At 39.6% G+C, this 17294-nt stretch overlaps 1 protein-coding gene across 1 annotated transcript; it reads right to left on the reverse strand.

Annotated features, from left to right (window-relative positions):
- Nucleotides 1-1770: 1770 nt before the first annotated feature.
- Nucleotides 1771-2544, reverse strand: LOC106081816 (uncharacterized). The gene has a single exon (XM_013244030.1). The coding sequence runs from the start codon at nt 2542-2544 to the stop codon at nt 1771-1773; it is 774 nt and encodes a 257-aa protein (XP_013099484.1).
- Between the last annotated feature and the right edge of the window lie 14750 nt (nt 2545-17294).

Raw genomic sequence — 17294 nt, forward strand, 5'->3', positions numbered from 1 at the left:
CCATATCGGTTTATATGGCAGCTCTATCAGGTTATGGACCGATTTTAACTATTCTTCGTACAGTTGTTGAAAGTTATAACAAAACACCTTATGCAAATCAGCTAAATCGAAAAATCGAAGAAGTCAAGACCCCAGATCGGTTTATATGGCAGCTCTATCAAGTTATGGACCGATTTGAACCATTCTTAATACAGTTGTTGGAAGTCATAACAAAATACGTCATGCAATATTTCAGCCAAATCGGATAGGAATTGCTCCCAGTAAAGGCTCAAGAAGTCAAGACCCCAGATCGGTTTATATGGAAGCTATATCAGGTTATAGACAGATTTCAACCATACTCAGCACAGTTGTAGGAGGTCAAATTTCAGCCAAATCGGATAAGAATTGTGCCCTCTAGCGGCTCAAGAAGTCAAGACCCCAGATCGGTTTATATGGTAGCTATATCAAAACGTGGACCGATATAGCCCATTTACAATCTCAACCGACCTACATTAATAGGAAGTATTTGTGCAAAATTCCAAGTGGCTATCTTTATTCCTTCGGAAGTTAGCGTGCTTTCGAAATACAGGCGGACAGACGGACGGACATGCCTAGTTCGACCTAAAATGTCATGTCGATCAAGAATATATATACTTTATCGGGTCTTAGACGAATATTTCGAGGAGTTATCAACAGAATGACGAAATTAGTATACTCCCATCCTATGATGGAGGGTATACAAATTTGAATTAAGTATTAAAATCTAATAGCATTATTGGACGATAATGAGAATATGGGACTCAAATGAAAAGTATTTGGAAGTAGATTACGAATACGGCCTGGAAGGAGCAATAGACTATGTAATTTGTTGTTGTTGAAAAGGGGCGGAACCTTCCCCTTACCTCAAATGCACCACTCAAAAATAAAAGTGAACCAGATACTTATTATTGATGTAGGTTGTTGGGGATTGCAAATGGGCCATATCGGCTCAGATTTAGATATAGCTCCCATATCAACTGACCTCCCAATTCGACTTCGATGCTAACGCGCAACAGTGGTGGAAAATCTTATACCTGACTATAGTAAGGTTTCTGCACTACACTTCGTGGAATGCGTACGGAAATTTTCATATGAAAAATGGATAGATATATGGGCAACAAAGTCCTGCACAAAACCATTCATTGGTGACTGTTTTTACTGAACTCATGAGCACTGAACTTACATGAGGTTGTATTTCAAGACTGCTGAAGAGCGAGACACTGAAGGTGGACTATAACGAACATGTTGTTGTTGAGTAGAGAGTCTTTATACCCAAAAGTTGGGTATTTATAATTTTGCAGATATCTTGGGTACAAAATCATATTTAAAAAAATTTTGATGTTTTGGTATTCTTTGTATACAAACCTGATCTTCTGATCTCATAAAATCGAATTTTAGTTTTATATATAGGCGCTATATAGACCGATAAAGTCTTGAGGCAATAATTGGCAATTTTTCGTACGATTTCCATTAAATTTGGCACAGTGAGTTGTGCTGGACTTCTATTCATTTCTGTGTCACGTCACAGTACAAATTTTCCGCCAAATCGGATAATAATTGCGCCCTCTGGAGGATCAAAAAGTCAAATCGGGATATTGGTGTGTATAGAAGCAGTATCAAAACATGGACCAATATGACCCATTTTTTAAAACCCACCGATTAATAAATGCTACTTTAAGAAATAGTCAACAATTTTATTAGCCTATGGTTCATAAATAACAACAACATAACATTATTCTGTGATAAAATTCCTTACGCACGGAAACGACGGAAAACAGATGAGGGCAGGTAGCTTGCACCAGGAGCAGAAGCCGAGCGAGCAGCAAGTGGAGCCTGGGAGGCAAAGTTTAGTACGGGGGCAACACCGCCATTGATATTTTGCGATTGACCTCCCAAAGCATCATATTGACCCTGGATAGCTCTTTGGGCATTGTCGGCATCTTCGGCGCTGCGATATTTGACAAAGTGAACTTCGGGCTTGTTGTTGCTGTTATCACTGACGGCATTCAATTTGTTGGCCAAATCGGAAAGATCAGTTTGCTTGTTAAGGACATAGATGGCAGTCTGTTGATTGGCAGCCTGTTTGGCCAAAGCCAAGGCAGCATCTTCGAGACCGTTGTTGTCGGGACCCTTGATAAAAACAACGCGTAAACCTTGCTTGACAGCATTAGCGAATTGATTGGTGGCTTCGGGATCATTGAACTCTTCTTCGTCGGCAGAGAAAGTAATGAATTCCTTTTGAAGTTCGCCTTGGGCTCCAAGGGAGGGTGAACCATTCGAACCTTGGGCATCATATGAGCTGATGCCAGAATCGTACGAGTTACGGCCGGAGTCATATGAAGGAGCACTGTTTAGAGAGGGAGCGCCAACACTGCCGTGAGAAGCAACACCACCACCGCCATGCGAAGCATCACTGCCAGGGGCAAACGATAATCCAGAATCCGAATGAGCCACTGGCTGGTAGTTGTAGCCCAATTTATCGGCACTTGCCACGGCCACTAAGCACAGGACTAAAAAAGCACGCATTCTTTGGTTTCGTTCTAAGTTAAGACTTAGATTTTACTCTGCTATGTGCGTGAGGGAATGTATGCTACTGTTCTGTTCTGATGACGGGGGTGTTCGACAGTTTTTATACGAATATTTTAAAATTGATGAGGTTCGAATTTCAAATAAGGAAAATCTCCTAAGCCCCCCAATTAAAGTTCAAAATACTGTCAGAGAGCTGTCACAAAAATCGCTGTTCATTCGCAGTCGCAAATAGTTTTTGCCGATTGTAAATTCATATTTCGCTGTTGTGAGTGCCAAGAGGTGAATAGGCAGCATATTTTTATTCATTTATTAATTGTTGTGCCAACGTTTGTACAAATTCAAATAAATCTGCACCTTTCTGGTGGTGAGGTGTTGTGTGTGGTTGGCTAAGTGCCATTTGGTGTCTTAATTAGAATCCACTGAATCATGGCAAAATAGAATTATGCAAAATTGGATTAGAGATACCTACCTCTATACGTTGGGTGTATTTGGACAACTGAGAGCTTTGCATATATGTATAATAATGCATTTAGCCAAAAACGGCCTGAGCAATGAATGGATATACAGAGTGATGATTTTTTTTGTTTTTATGGCTTTTATTAACTTTGTTCGGAAATTGCCAAATTGTGAGAATTTTTCGTATTTGTAGACATGAGGAAGTTCATGCAAATGCGGGTAATTGGGAAGAAACATCACAAAGCACCGACGAGCATATAACGTTTTCTACCCCATACACAGTGTCATTCTAGGCGTTCATATCTTGAAGAGTAGAAGTGCTAAATAGCCACAATTAAACATAACCAAAAAAATTAACTAAATATGTTTAACGTCAACCCCTATCATTAGAGTTAATAAAAACTGCAATGTTTGTATTTCCTAATCAAATTACAATTTCAACATTTCATATGGGTAGCGATTAATTAAAAAATCATTCATTTCTTCTATGCTAAACCGTAAAAACTATAACAAAGGCTTTGAAGTGTCGAAATTTAAGTTTTAATAGTTAAAAATTAACAAATTAATACGGCCAGGCCGAAATTTTGCTATTCACCACCATGGATATATTTATTATGAACAAGTAAAAGCGTGCTAAGTTCGGCCGGGCCGAATCTTATATACCCTCCACCATTGATTGCATTTGTCGAATTCTGTTCCCGGCAACTCTTCCTAGGCAAAAAAGGGATAAAAGAAAAGATTTGCTCTGCTATTAGAGCGATATCAAGATTTGGTCCGGTTCGGACCACAAATAAATTATATGTTGGAGACCTGTGTAAAATAGACCTGTGTAGAATAGAAGTAAAATAGAGAGTTCGATTTATATGGGAGCTGTATGAGGCTATAGACCGATTCAGACCATAATAAACACCTATGTTGATGATCATAAGAGGATCCGTTGTATAAAATTTCAGGCAAATCGGATAGTAATTGCGACCTCTTGAGGCTCAAGAAGTCAAGATCCCAGATCGGTTTATATGGCAGCTATAACAGGTTATGAACAGATTTGAACCTTGTTTGGCATAGTTGTTGAAAGTCATAATAATACACGTCATGAAAAATTTCAGCCAAATCCCATGCAAAATTTCAGCCAAATCCTATAGGAATTGCGCCCTCTAGAAGCTCAAGAAGTCAAGTCCCCAGATCGGTTTATATGGCAGCAATATCAGGTTAGGGACCGATTTGAACCATACCTGGCACAGTAGTTGGATATCATAACAAAATACTTTGCGCAAAATTTCATATCGGATAAGATATTTCAAATCAAAGACCCAAGACCGGTTTATAAGACAGCTAAATAAGGTTATTGACCGATTTGAACCTAATCGGATAAGAATTGCGCACTCTAGAGGCTCAAGAAGTCAAGACCCAAGATCGGTTTATATGACAGCTATATCAGGTTATTGACCGATTTGAACCATACTTGGCACAGTTAGTGAATATCATAAGAAAACACGTCGCGCAAAATTTCCTTCCTATCAGATAAGAATTGCGCACTCTAGAGGCTCAAGAAGTCAAGACCCAAGATCGGTTTATATGGCAGCTATATCAAAACATGGACCGATATGGCCCATTTACAATACCAACCGACCTACACTAATATGAAGAATTTGTGCAAAATTTCAAGCGGCTAGCTTTACTCCTTCGAAAGTTAGCGTGCTTTCGACAAACAGACGGACGGACGGACATGGCTAGATCGACATAAAATGTCACAACGATCAAGAATATATATACTTTATGGGGTCTCAGACGAATATTTCGAGTAGTTAAAAACAGAATGACGAAATTAGTATACCCCCATCCTATGGTGGTGAGTATAAAAATCAAAACTATATCCATATTAAAATCTAAATATAGTCCGATCATAATCATATTTGTTTTAGGTGCCGAGAAGCTCTATACAAGAAATTGTTCGAAATTTCAGCGATATCGGGTAATAACTGCACTGTTCTTGTGATTAAGCCTTAGTTCGGATAATCGATCCATTTGACAGCTATATCTAAATATGGTCCGATCTGGACCATACTTGGGTTAGATGACGGGAGCCTTAAAACATCTCACTATTTTAAATTTCTGCAAAGTCGTAGAATAAATGCGGCTTTATGGTCTTTAGGCCCTAAAGCCTAAGATTGGTCTCTATGACAGCTATATCTAAATATATCCCGGTCTGGACCATTTACTTGACAGATGGTGGGTGTCTTAATACAACTCACTGTTCCAAATTTCAGCGAGGTTGGGTAATAAACTAAACCTACTATAGGCCTAAAACCTTAAATCGGCAGATCGGTATATATCAGATCTATATCCAAATATTTTGCGATCTGAACCATTTTTGGTTCGGACGTCTACGAGCCGAAAAAAACTTACTGATCTGAGTTTCAGCAAAATCGGGTAATAAATGAGCCTGTTATAGGCTTAAACCCCTAAATCGGCATATCGATCTATACGGCAGCTATATGTAAGTATTGTCCGATATACACCATATTCGGATCTGATGTCAAGGCCCCTATTGAAAATCACAGTTCGGAATTTCAGCAAAATCGGAGAATAAATGCGCATTTTATGGTATTTATACCCTAAAGCTGAAGATCGGTCCCTATGGCAGCTACATCTAAATATAGCCCGATCTGGACTATATTTGGGGCAGATGTTGGGAGTCTTAATACAACTCACTGTTCCAAATTTTAGCGAAGTCTGGTAATAAATGTGCCTGTTATAGTTCTAAGAACCAAAATCAGCAGATCGATCCATATGGCAGCTATATCCAAATATGTTCCGATCTGGACCATTTTTGGTTTGGGTATCGGCGGGCCTAAAACAACTTACTATGCCAAATTTCAGAGAATTTGGGAAATAAATGCGCCTGTTATAGGGTTAAGATCATAAATAGACAGATCGGTCCTTATGGCAGCTATATCAAAATATAGTCCGATGTGCCCATTCAAGAACTTAACCTGCGTATAGAAGAAATACCAGTCTGTGCAAAACTTCAATTCAATATCTCAATTTGTTTACCCTACACCACTACTGTGGTACCGGGTATTATAACTTAGTGAATTTGTTTGTAACACCCAGAAGGAAGAGAGATAGATTCATTGATAAGTATACGGATCGACTAAGAATCACTTTCTGATTCGATTTAAATATGTCCGTCTGTCAGGGAAATAAATGCGCCTGTTACAGGCTTAAGACTCTAAATAGACAGACCGGTCTTTATGGCAGCTATATCAAAATATAGTCCGATGTGGCCCATTCAAGAACTTAACCTGCGTACAGAGGAAACTAAGTTACTTAGTTAATTTGTTTGTAACACCCAGAAGGAAGAGAGATGGACCCATTGATAAGTATACGGATCGACTTAGAATCACTTTCGATTTAACTATGTCCGTCTGTCCATTCGTCTGTCTATGTTTATTTGTGTACAAACTACAGGTCGCAGTTTTTATCCGATCGTCTTTAGGCATGTTTTTCGGCCTAGAAACGAAACCTCTTGAAATTGGAAAAAATCTGTTCAGATTAAGATATAGCTCCCATATATATGTTCGTCCGATTTGCAGTAATAATGCAATAAAATTGTCATTTTTTAACCGTTTCTCTCGAAATTTGGCAGGAAGGATTTTCTTTTGACTCTCGATTTTACTGATTTCATAGAAATCAGTTTATATTTAGATATGGCTCTCGTATATATATAACGCCCGATTTTCAATCGAATCAAGCGCATTCATTGACAAATATTCCCAAAACTTTGTACAACGCTTTCCTCGACGACTTCCACAATATCTGAGATGCTTGGTCGAAATCAGTTCTGATAACTCATCTGAAAACATTGCCGAGGTCCACCGAAATTGGTTCAGAATTAGATATTGTTCCCACTTTGTATCTTTTCTTTTCAATTTTAGTTAATCATTCTTTATTACTTTGTATTTTTATACAAATATATGATGGTTATAGTAATATAGTAAATATATGATGGTTTTTGTAGATTAAATTTTTTAATCTACAAAAACCATCATATATTTACTACTATTTTGCCGGTCCACGCTAATAAACAATTACTTAGTTCCACCCTAATACGAATACTTACTTCAATCAGCCTACCAATGCATCAACATATCATAATTCTCGCTCCCATTTTCAACACCTGTTTCTGCTGCATAGTGTTGTTGTTGTAATCATCACTGGCTCGTATTGACTGTCCCTACGAAAATAACAACAACAACACTGCAGCCTAAGACATTGAGTCAGTCGTTGGTGGTGGATTTCTTGCATTCTTTCTCTATTTTTAGACACATCATTTTTTTAGCCTAGGGACAAAAGCTAAGAATTTTGAAAATCGGTTCAGATTTAGATAAAGTTCCCATATACAATATATAACCAATTTTCAATTAAATTGTCGTAGTTGCTCCAATTTTTAAACGATTTGCACGAAATTTGGAGTGGTCTATTACCCAACCACCTCTGGTATATTTCATCTAACTCGGTTTAGATATATTGCCCAAAAAGTAATTGCGGATTTTTCATATAGTCGGCGTTGACAAATTTTTTCACAGCTTGTGTCTCTGTAATTGCATTCTTTCTTCTGTCAGTTATCAGCTGTTACTTTTAGCTTGCTTTAGAAAAAAAAGTGTAAAAAAGTATATTTGATTAAAGTTCATTCTAAGTTTTATTAAAAATGCATTTACTTTCTTTTAAAAAATCCGCAATTACTTTTTGGGCAACCCAATAAATCCACCCCATGTTACTATGGGCAACCACCTAAGTCAGTAAGCGGCTTGTTGTGCGCTCTAAATACTAAAAATATAACCTTGAAAAAGAAAATTTAAGCTGGGAATTCCGTGCTACTTACAAAATCTTTAAAGTTTTCCATGTCATGCCCCTAAGTTGGTTCATCTCTGGCATTGTGTCACCACCTAAGTGCCGGTATCTGTTAGCCCCGAAAGCCGGGCAATGATATAGGAAATTCGGGCTGGTAAACAATCGAAAATATCGCAACATTCGATATTTTTAATAACGAATTAAGTGTGAGGCAGATTAAGTGTGAGGCAGCCACTACGGCTATGAGACTTAAGACGATGGGAGAATGGATTGAGGATGAGAGCACCTCATACCATCGCGGTATAAGCGATGGTATGAGGTGCTCTGAGGCGGTTAATATTGTTTTTTTTTTTTAATATGGGAGCTATATCTAAATCTGATCCGATTTTGGATAACATTTTACAGAGGTTCTCAGATGGGTAAAAGACTACTCCATAGCAAATTTCGTGCAAATCAGTTAAGAATTTTGGCAACTGCAACAATTTAAGTAAAAATCGAGCGGTATATATTGGGTTGCCCAAATAGTAATTGCGGATTTTTTTCACAGCTTGTGACTCTGTAATTGCATTCTTTCTTCTGTCAGTTATCAGCTGTTACTTTTAGCTTGCTTTAGAAAAAAAGTGTAAAAAAGTATATTTGATTAAAGTTCATTCTAAGTTTTATTAAAAATGCATTTACTTTCTTTTAAAAAATCCGCAATTACTTTTTGGGCAACCCAATATATGCACAGACACACCGACAGCATTAAATCGCATTAGAATTTTACAACGATCCGAAATATATGTACTTTGTAGGATTGGAAATGGATATTTCGATGTGTTAGAAACCGAATAACTAAATAAATATACCCCATATGCTTTGGTGGTGGGTATAAAAAATATGCATATTTTCAAAGAAAACATGAAAAACGAGTAAAAACGACCGGACCGAGCTATGTATATCCACTACCTACCCGGATACCTGTTAAAAAATGTCAATTAGCTTAACCCGAACTATATTTGAGAGATTGCTTAAAAATAAATAAAGCGTCTTTCAAATGCTTGGTCTGAGATTTTTAATCCCTTTTTGGGCTTTGCCTTTCTGACACACAGTTTGAATATCCCACACCTAAGGGCAAAACCCCGAAACTGTTCCACAGTGTTATTAGCACAGTTTACATGATGATTATTATTAGGTTAGGTAAGGTTAAAAAGAGGGTGCGGATCTTAATCCGCCCCATACCACCATGGACATACACCTAAGCCAGTAATCGGGTTGTCGTGCGCTCTAAAAGTAGCCTCGAAAAAGAAAATATAAGTAAAGAATTCTGTGCTTCTTACAAAATCCTTATTTGTTCTCCATATTACGCCCCTAAGTTGGCTAATGTCTGTTTTTGTGACCCCAACTAAATGACTGTATCTGTAAGCCACGAAAGCCGGACAACAAAATAGGAAATGCAACAACGTCTCATCATCTTCCCCGTATTCCCTACAGATGCTATCACTTGCCGCACCAAATTTATATAATTGAGGTCGTAGTCTTATGTATCCTGTTATGATAACGAAAGCTGTACTGACTTCCTTCCTTTCAGTAATAGACTCGTCTCCGCACGATCTGGATCTCCCCATTGCATTTTCGCCGCCCTACCGTTTCATTGTTCCACATGGTTACATGCACATTCGTCGCCCACACCCTAAACTTGGACTGCGTCAACCCGAAACGCTTCGGGTTAAGCAAGTTTATTGACTGCAGTTCTCTGCCCTTCAATGCCAAATCGTTTGTTTTCTCATTCCCAGTTACTGTGCTATGGTCCGGCAACCAAACGTGCTACCTCAGAAAAGACGTTAATCTCTTTCTTACACTGCAAGACTGTTCGTGACCAATTCATCCTGATTGTTATTGCCCTGATGGCTAGTTAACTGTCCGTAAAGATGTTCACACTCGACGTCCTCGCGTCAACACCATACCACCTCACACAATCCGTGATCGCGTGGATTTCCGCCTGTCCTGTACGGTTGTGTATTATGGTCAGATATTCGGAAAGATATCTCAGTTCCTGAGTTCTCAATATAGACCCCCAGGCCCACTTTGTCCTCTAGCTTTGATCCATTCGCGTAATATAATCTTCCAGATGGCAATGCTAGGGTTCCGTCAATCCAAGCCGCTATCAGCAGTGTCTCGCACTCGACCCCAAGGTTCATCTCAGGTATCCGATCGGAAACCTCTTCCCTTCCTTCTAGATTTCTTATCGTCGCCTCGCTTATACCGCGATGGTATGAGGTGCTCCCATCCTCAATCCATTCTCCCATCGCCTTAAGTCTCATAGCCGCAGTGGCTGCCTCACACTTAATTCGTTATTAAAAATATCGAATGTTGTTTACCAGCCCGAATTTCCTATGTCATTGCCCGGCTTTCGGGGCTAACAGATACCGGCACTTAGGTGGTGACACAATGCCAGAGATGAACCAACTTAGGGGCATGACATGGAAAACTTTAAAGATTTTGTAAGTAGCACGGAAGTCCCAACTTAAATTTTCTTTTTCAAGGTTACATTTTTCGTATTTAGAGCGCACAACAAGCCGCTTACTGACTTAGATGTATGCCCATAGTAGCATGGGGTGGATTTATTGGGTTGCCCAAAAAGTAATTGCGGATTTTTTAAAAGAAAATAAATGCATTTTTAATAAAACTTTGAATGAACTTTAATCAAATATACTTTTTTTACACTTTTTTTCTAAAGCAAGCTAAAAGTAACAGCTGATAACAGACAGAAGAAAGAATGCAATTACAGAGTCACAAGCTGTAAAAAAATTTGTCAACGCCGACTATATGAAAAATCCGCAATTACTTTTTGGGCAACCCAATATATCCGCACCCTCTTAACATAACCCAAAGGAATTGTCGTGGGCAAAAAATGGAAAAGATCACTGGGGTATTGGTATAGTGAAAGATTGTTCATAGGGGCTCGTACTAGATAGGACTGAATTACGTTGGATATCGGGAGCACCGAGATCCACACCGCGCGCAGGTTTGAAAGCGAAACTTACTATGCAGTCACTTTAGGTCTTTGCCGCCAAATTTGTGCTGAGGGAGTTCGGTAACCGAAAGATGGCGGCTTCGGCCAATGTCCCACTATGGATACCACAGATGTGGAGGGTGGACTGAGGAAAGTCTCAGACAGCTTGGAACCCAGACCGATTCCAGACTGTACCCTCAGGATTCGCTTTCGGAACGGAAGGTGTGATTGAGGACGATGAGACCTCGTTCTACAATGATGACTCTAAGATAGAGTCAGGAACGGAATTGCTAAATGGCTAGATTGAGGACGATTTGACCTCGTTCTTCAATGAGGACTCTAAGATAGAGTAAGGAACTGGATTGCTAAATAGACGAACATGCATTCATATGTATGTTCATCACTAAATCGATTTGAACAACGATCAAACGATTTGTGCAACTATCAGAAATAAGTATTTCTATGAATTTCAAAGGAATCCATGAATTTAGTAAACCACCCATCCCACAAAGTTCGGCATAAAAATTTTGTTAAATTTATAATTCATCCATTATGGTTTGGTTAGGTTAAGCTAAAAATCTTTATATTTTTCTTTATAAACGTCATCGATGTTTGAGTTCTAAAGAATAACTGGCTTAACTGACACAACTAGTTTCCATTAAAAGATGATTCATAATTAGAATTTAAAGCGATAAAATTCCTTCAGACATATCGTCAATATCGACACACAATGATACACCTTCATATGTTGCGGAAACTGGTAATATGAGTCCATTATTGATGTTTAAGAAAACTATTCCATAAATTCAAAAATTGTATGACGCCAATATATATTTTCGTACAATGAAATGACACACCGTCTATGCTGGAGATTTTGTTGCATATTTTGAGTTTTGTTTGAGTTCATTGATTAGAACAATCGTTTTTTTTTTGTCCTTACTTCTATTTGCTCTTCATTTTTCTTCTGCAAATCATCAATGGGGCAATTGTTCATTCAAACTGACCTAAGCTAACAAATGTTCTTTTCATGTTACTGGTGTTCTTTTGTCTTGAGTTTTCTTCATTGTATTCAGAATGAAAGATTTGCCCGACGATGTCATTAATTCAATCAAATTCTTTCTCATTCTCCATTCCATAACAATAGCTGCCTGACCTTAGACAAAAAAGACACTGCCAAAATATCTACAAAGTAGAAATGAATCATCTCGTCGTGATTATCTCCGAAAGAATTCCGTTAAAAAGCAATTTTCAGGTATTTTATCACATTCTGACAATAATTGGACATTAGGATACATCGACAACAATAACATTGCAATATAATTACAGTTGTCACTTCAGAAAACAAGAAGTGATAAATTTACCATTTTATTTGTAAAAAAAAAAACTAAAAGCTATACGGAACGTCTTAATCAATAAGACATGGCAAAGAGTTTTAGAAAACTCATTCAGATGTTTAAAATAGTATTAAGTTATACGGGTTTTGAGGAAAAAATTATATGAAATGCATTCCAAATAGATAACATAGGTATGTATATCCTCCAACACTTTATTTGCGATACATCAAAATATTGTTCTACAACATCAGATTTTTTCCGATTTACCTAAGACTGCAGGTAATGAGCTTTTTTGTATAAACTAACTAGCTGGACAGGGCCCGCTCCGCTGCGCCTTCTTTAACTCTCTTATATCTATTTAGGGTGGGGACACTTCGCCCTGAATGTGGATATCGTGCTACTGTTGCCTATGTCCGCCTATGACGCTGAACAAATTTTTACTCTACTCCCAAATACCTCTCTTTAAGCCCCATATCACTGGCAAATATTTCGGGTTTAGGGGATATTTCGGGGGTGGCTACTTGGCCATCAAAGTAGATATAAGGTTCGTGCTCTACTTTCAGAAACATTTCGTATGAGTCCCATAAAGGTATGATCGATAAATAAGCTGTGTTTGAAGGTGGGGTGGACCCCAGGGTCTTAGTCCCGAAAATAAATATAAATTTTCCGTAAATCAATAAATTTGCACCCCAAATAGCTTTAATATAATTGGGAGGTATTTTAGGGTGGGACGGCTTCCCAAACACATAGCTCTTTATCGTCGTGATTGGTCTATATATCTATTTGGCTGGTTTTGGGCTGTCCCCGCGGCACCCGTTCCCAACAATAGAAACCATGTTTTTTTTTAGGTGACTGTTAGAGTGCAAAAAATTTCGAACTAATCGCATTACCAATCTCCGAGATCTGGTATTTTTGAAATTAGGACTGGTTTTTAGTAGACACATTTCGACTCAAATATGGATATCAAATTCATGTCCACTCCCAAATCCGTTCACTTTGAACCTCATTTTGTCGTGGTGGGTAAGTAAGAACCGTTTGGAGGGTGTTTTTTTGGGGCTGGGGAGGCCACCGGTAAGTGAAAATAGATATCAAATTCGTTCTTTACTCCCAAATACCGTTGATTTGAGCTCCATAAGGAATGATTTAGGGCGTACCACCAAAATTGGATATCAAATTCGTTTTCTACTCTCAAATACCTTTCATTTGAGTCCTATATTGCCATAATGGGCCAATTAATCTATTCGACGTATTTGTAGGAGGAAAAGAGCCACCTTGACTTGAACGCAAATTTTAATGTAATATTTCTAATCTACTACCAAATATCTTTCATTTGAATCCTAAATATATAACCATGGTCGGCTGATACACCCATTTGGGGGTATTTGCGGTTAGGCGACCTCCCATTACTTGAACCTAATTTTTTATGTCATATTTGTAATATACTGCCGGAAACCTTTCATTTGAGTCCCATATTGTCATGATCGTCAAATAAACCTATTTTTTGGGGCTGGGGCGGCCCCCTCGTACTCTACTCTTGAATACCTTTTATTTGAATCCCATATTGTCCCGATCGCTCCACTTTTATTTTTGGGTAGTACTTTTGGGATAAGGGGGAGGGTCCACCCCCCACCCGATATCAAAAAATTATATAGCCTCTGTTTCCTTCCAGACCAACCTACACAATCTGTGAAAATTTCAATGTAATCGGTTCAGCCGTTTTTGAGTCTATACGGAACATACAAACAAACCGACAGACAAACAAACAAACACAACTTGAATTTTTTATATAAGATGTTTCCTTTTTTTGATTTTACGGAACAAACAAACACATCGAGTCTCATGTAGTCAAGATGGGTCATATGCCCATTTGGGGAGTTTTTAGGGGGTGGGGTGACCCCCTACACTTCGGTCTGATTTTATATGCCAGATTCGTAATCTACTCCCGAATATCTTTCATTTAAGCCCGATATTGATATGGACGACGAATTTTTCTGTTTTTAGACATTTCGGTGCTAGGGCGAATTCCTGGGTACTTGGACCCAATTTTTAATACCTACGAATATGGGTCCCATATTGTTATGATCGTCAAATAAACCTATTTCAGCGGGTTTTGGGGCTGGGGCCAACGAAATAAAAACTTGAAGTAAAACGTCTTCTCCTTGCCACCGTGGGACAGGTACACTGGTACTTTCCTATAGTTTTCTGTTTTCCATAACTTGTTTAGTGTATTGGCGTGTTTATACCCTCCACAAGTAAATAAGTCTCATTACTGGTTTGTTGTTTGGCACACGACTCACAGGTGCCACCATCATGCCTTCAGTTGCTGGTTGAAGCCGCTTCTGCAAATGAGTCTCAAGTGATGCTGGCGTATATGGCAAGATATGGGGAAGTTCGGATATCAACGAAAGGGGTGAGCTGCCTATCGAATATTTTATAAGTTGCAATCTGGTGATTTGTAATAAAGGAAATTTAACGACCTTTATTAACAAGAATAGGCAGGAGATACTAGATACTACCTTTGTATTAGAGAATATCAATGGAAAAATATGTGACTGTGAAGTGTTGGATGACCACAGTTTCTGTGATCATCGTTATATTAGTTTCAGCCTTGGAGAAAATACTGCAGAAGTGGTCTCTCGGCTAAGCAAAAGAAATGTGGATTGGGATAAATTTCAGCACATATTATGCACGACTAACCCCTCCAGAAGGAAGTGGAAACTGCGGAGGATATATGGTCAAGCGGATCACAAAGTCTCTTAATGACTCGCTCATGCCAGCATGTGCCGGAGCCAAGCCAAGGGGCAAAAAACGACCGCCATGGTGGACCCCAGAAATGGTTGGTCTAGGAAAGGGTTGCTGAAAACTCTCCAACAGGGCATAAACGACAAGGGCACAACACGTTTGGAACGTCTATTAGACTGATCTAAGAAAATACAAGGTTAGGTTAGGAATGGTTAAAGTGGCAGTCTGCCATCAGACTCACTCGGACGTTTTCGTCTATTGATTTACCACAGGAACTGGGGAAGGAAGATGCCTTCTAGGTCCTACCGTTAAACTATCCAGATTGCTTTAAGTTAGTTAGGTTTGAAAACAGAGTGCAGATATTAGCCCATGCCACTACACCTAAGCCAGTAATCGGTTTATTGTGCGCTTGAACATTAAAAAGTAATCTCTAAAAGGAAAATTTCAAGTAAAAAATTCAGTGCTACTTACAAAATCCCTAATTGTTTTCCATACCACTCCCCTAAGTTGGTTTATGTCTGGTATAGTGTCCCCACTTAAGTACTGGTGTCCGTTGACGAAAGCCAGGCAATGACATAGGAAACGCTCCAACGCCTCATCATCTTCCCCACATGCCCTACACATGCTCTCATTTGTCGCGTTGATTTTGCATAAGTGAGCTTGTAATCATATGTGTCTCGTTATGACATCACAAACTGTACTGACCTCCTTCTTACTTTCTTTCAGTAATAGCCTCGTCCTCACACAATCCGGATCACCTAATAGGATTTTCGCCGTTCTACCGACAGTTTCGCTGTTCCACAGAGTTGCATGCGCATTGGTCGCCTACTCCCTTAACTCGAACTATGTCGACCCGAAAGGCTTCGGGTTAACCAAGTTTATTGACGACAGTCCTCTGGCCTATACCGCCAAATCGTCTGCCCTTTCATTTCTCCTTACTCTGTTATGGCCCGGCACCCAAACAATGCGGATTTTGCCATCCTCAGAGAAGGCGCTAGACTCCTTCTTACACTGCAAGTCTGTTCGTGACCTTACCCTTACCCATAAAGATGTCCACACTCGTCGTCCTCGTGTTAGTATGACACCACCTCACGCACTACGTTCGCTTGGATCTCCGCCTGCAGGACCGTATTATGGTTAGGCAGTCTAAAGCAGATCTCAGTCCCTGGGATCTTAATGTAGACCCCAAGACCCACCATGTCCCCTAGCTTTAATCCATGCGTGTAACATGATCTTCCAGACTAGGGTTCCATTAGTCCAAGACAGTGCCGCTGGCAGCAGTGCCTCGCACTCGATGCCAAGTGCCGTCCCAGGTATCCGATCGGAAACTTCTTCCCTTTCTTCCAGATTTCCTATCGTCGCTTCGATTATACAGCAATTGTATGAGCTGCTCCCATCTTCACTCCATTCTCCCATCCCCTTAAGTCTCATAGCCGCAGTGGCTGCCTCCCACTTAATCTGCATGTCAGTGGGTCAGATATCTGGAATAGTCTTCAGTGCCCAAGTGAGCGCGGTCCTCTTCGCCTCGTCTATGCCAAGACAACATGTTCTCTGAACTTGTTATACGGTCCTAATGTTGCACTTATTCTCCACAGCAGTCTACCAATCTACTGAGGCGTAAGTAGGTTAGGTTAGGTTTAAGTGGCAGTCTGGCATTAGACTCACTTGGACGTTTTCGTCCATTGTGATACCACAGGAACAGAAGAAGGAAGAAGCCTTCTAGTTTTACCGTTGAACCATCCAGATCGCTCTAAAAAGCCCAATAACTTGCGAATGTTCACATCCATTAAATCAGACATGTTCTTAAAGAAATGAGAACCTAAAGTGGAACTCCTTCTAACTGCTAGTACGGGACACACACGGAAGTTGTTCTACAGTCTCTTTTTCTAGGATGTCCTCACAGCTTCTGCAAAAGTCGTTGCTGGCAACCTTCAGTCTGTCAGCATGTTTTCCGATTAGACAGTGACCTGTCATGACGGACACAATGACTGAGACATCTGTTCTTGCCAATGACAGCAAAGCAGTAGACCTCCTCAAGTCTAGATGAGGCCTCATAGTTTTGGAATGTTCACAGCCCCCTCTTTGTGACCATCTATCATTCGTTGCAGAAAACTTAGCTTACATGTCGCTATAGGTATACCCACAGAGTCCAGTATCCCTGGAACGTGTAAGGTAGTTCCTAGTCGCAAGCCCGTCCGCTTTACAATTCCCGGGGAAATCTGTGGGTCCCGGTACCCAGAACAGTTCAATATTGAACTTGAGCAGTGTCCGTAGCCGCCACATGACCACATGACCTTAGCCTAACGGCAGTAGTCGCTGCAATTTGTCTAACCCCAACGTCCAGAGGAATTAATTGTAGCATTAAA

Source organism: Stomoxys calcitrans, chromosome 2 (genome assembly GCF_963082655.1).
Source record: "Stomoxys calcitrans chromosome 2, idStoCalc2.1, whole genome shotgun sequence".
NCBI lineage: Eukaryota > Metazoa > Arthropoda > Insecta > Diptera > Muscidae > Stomoxys > Stomoxys calcitrans.

Bases quoted from the DNA above. Each gene is read 5' to 3' on its own strand.
- LOC106081816 (XM_013244030.1), bottom strand. From the start codon at position 2,544: ATGCGTGCTTTTTTAGTCCTGTGCTTAGTGGCCGTGGCAAGTGCCGAT.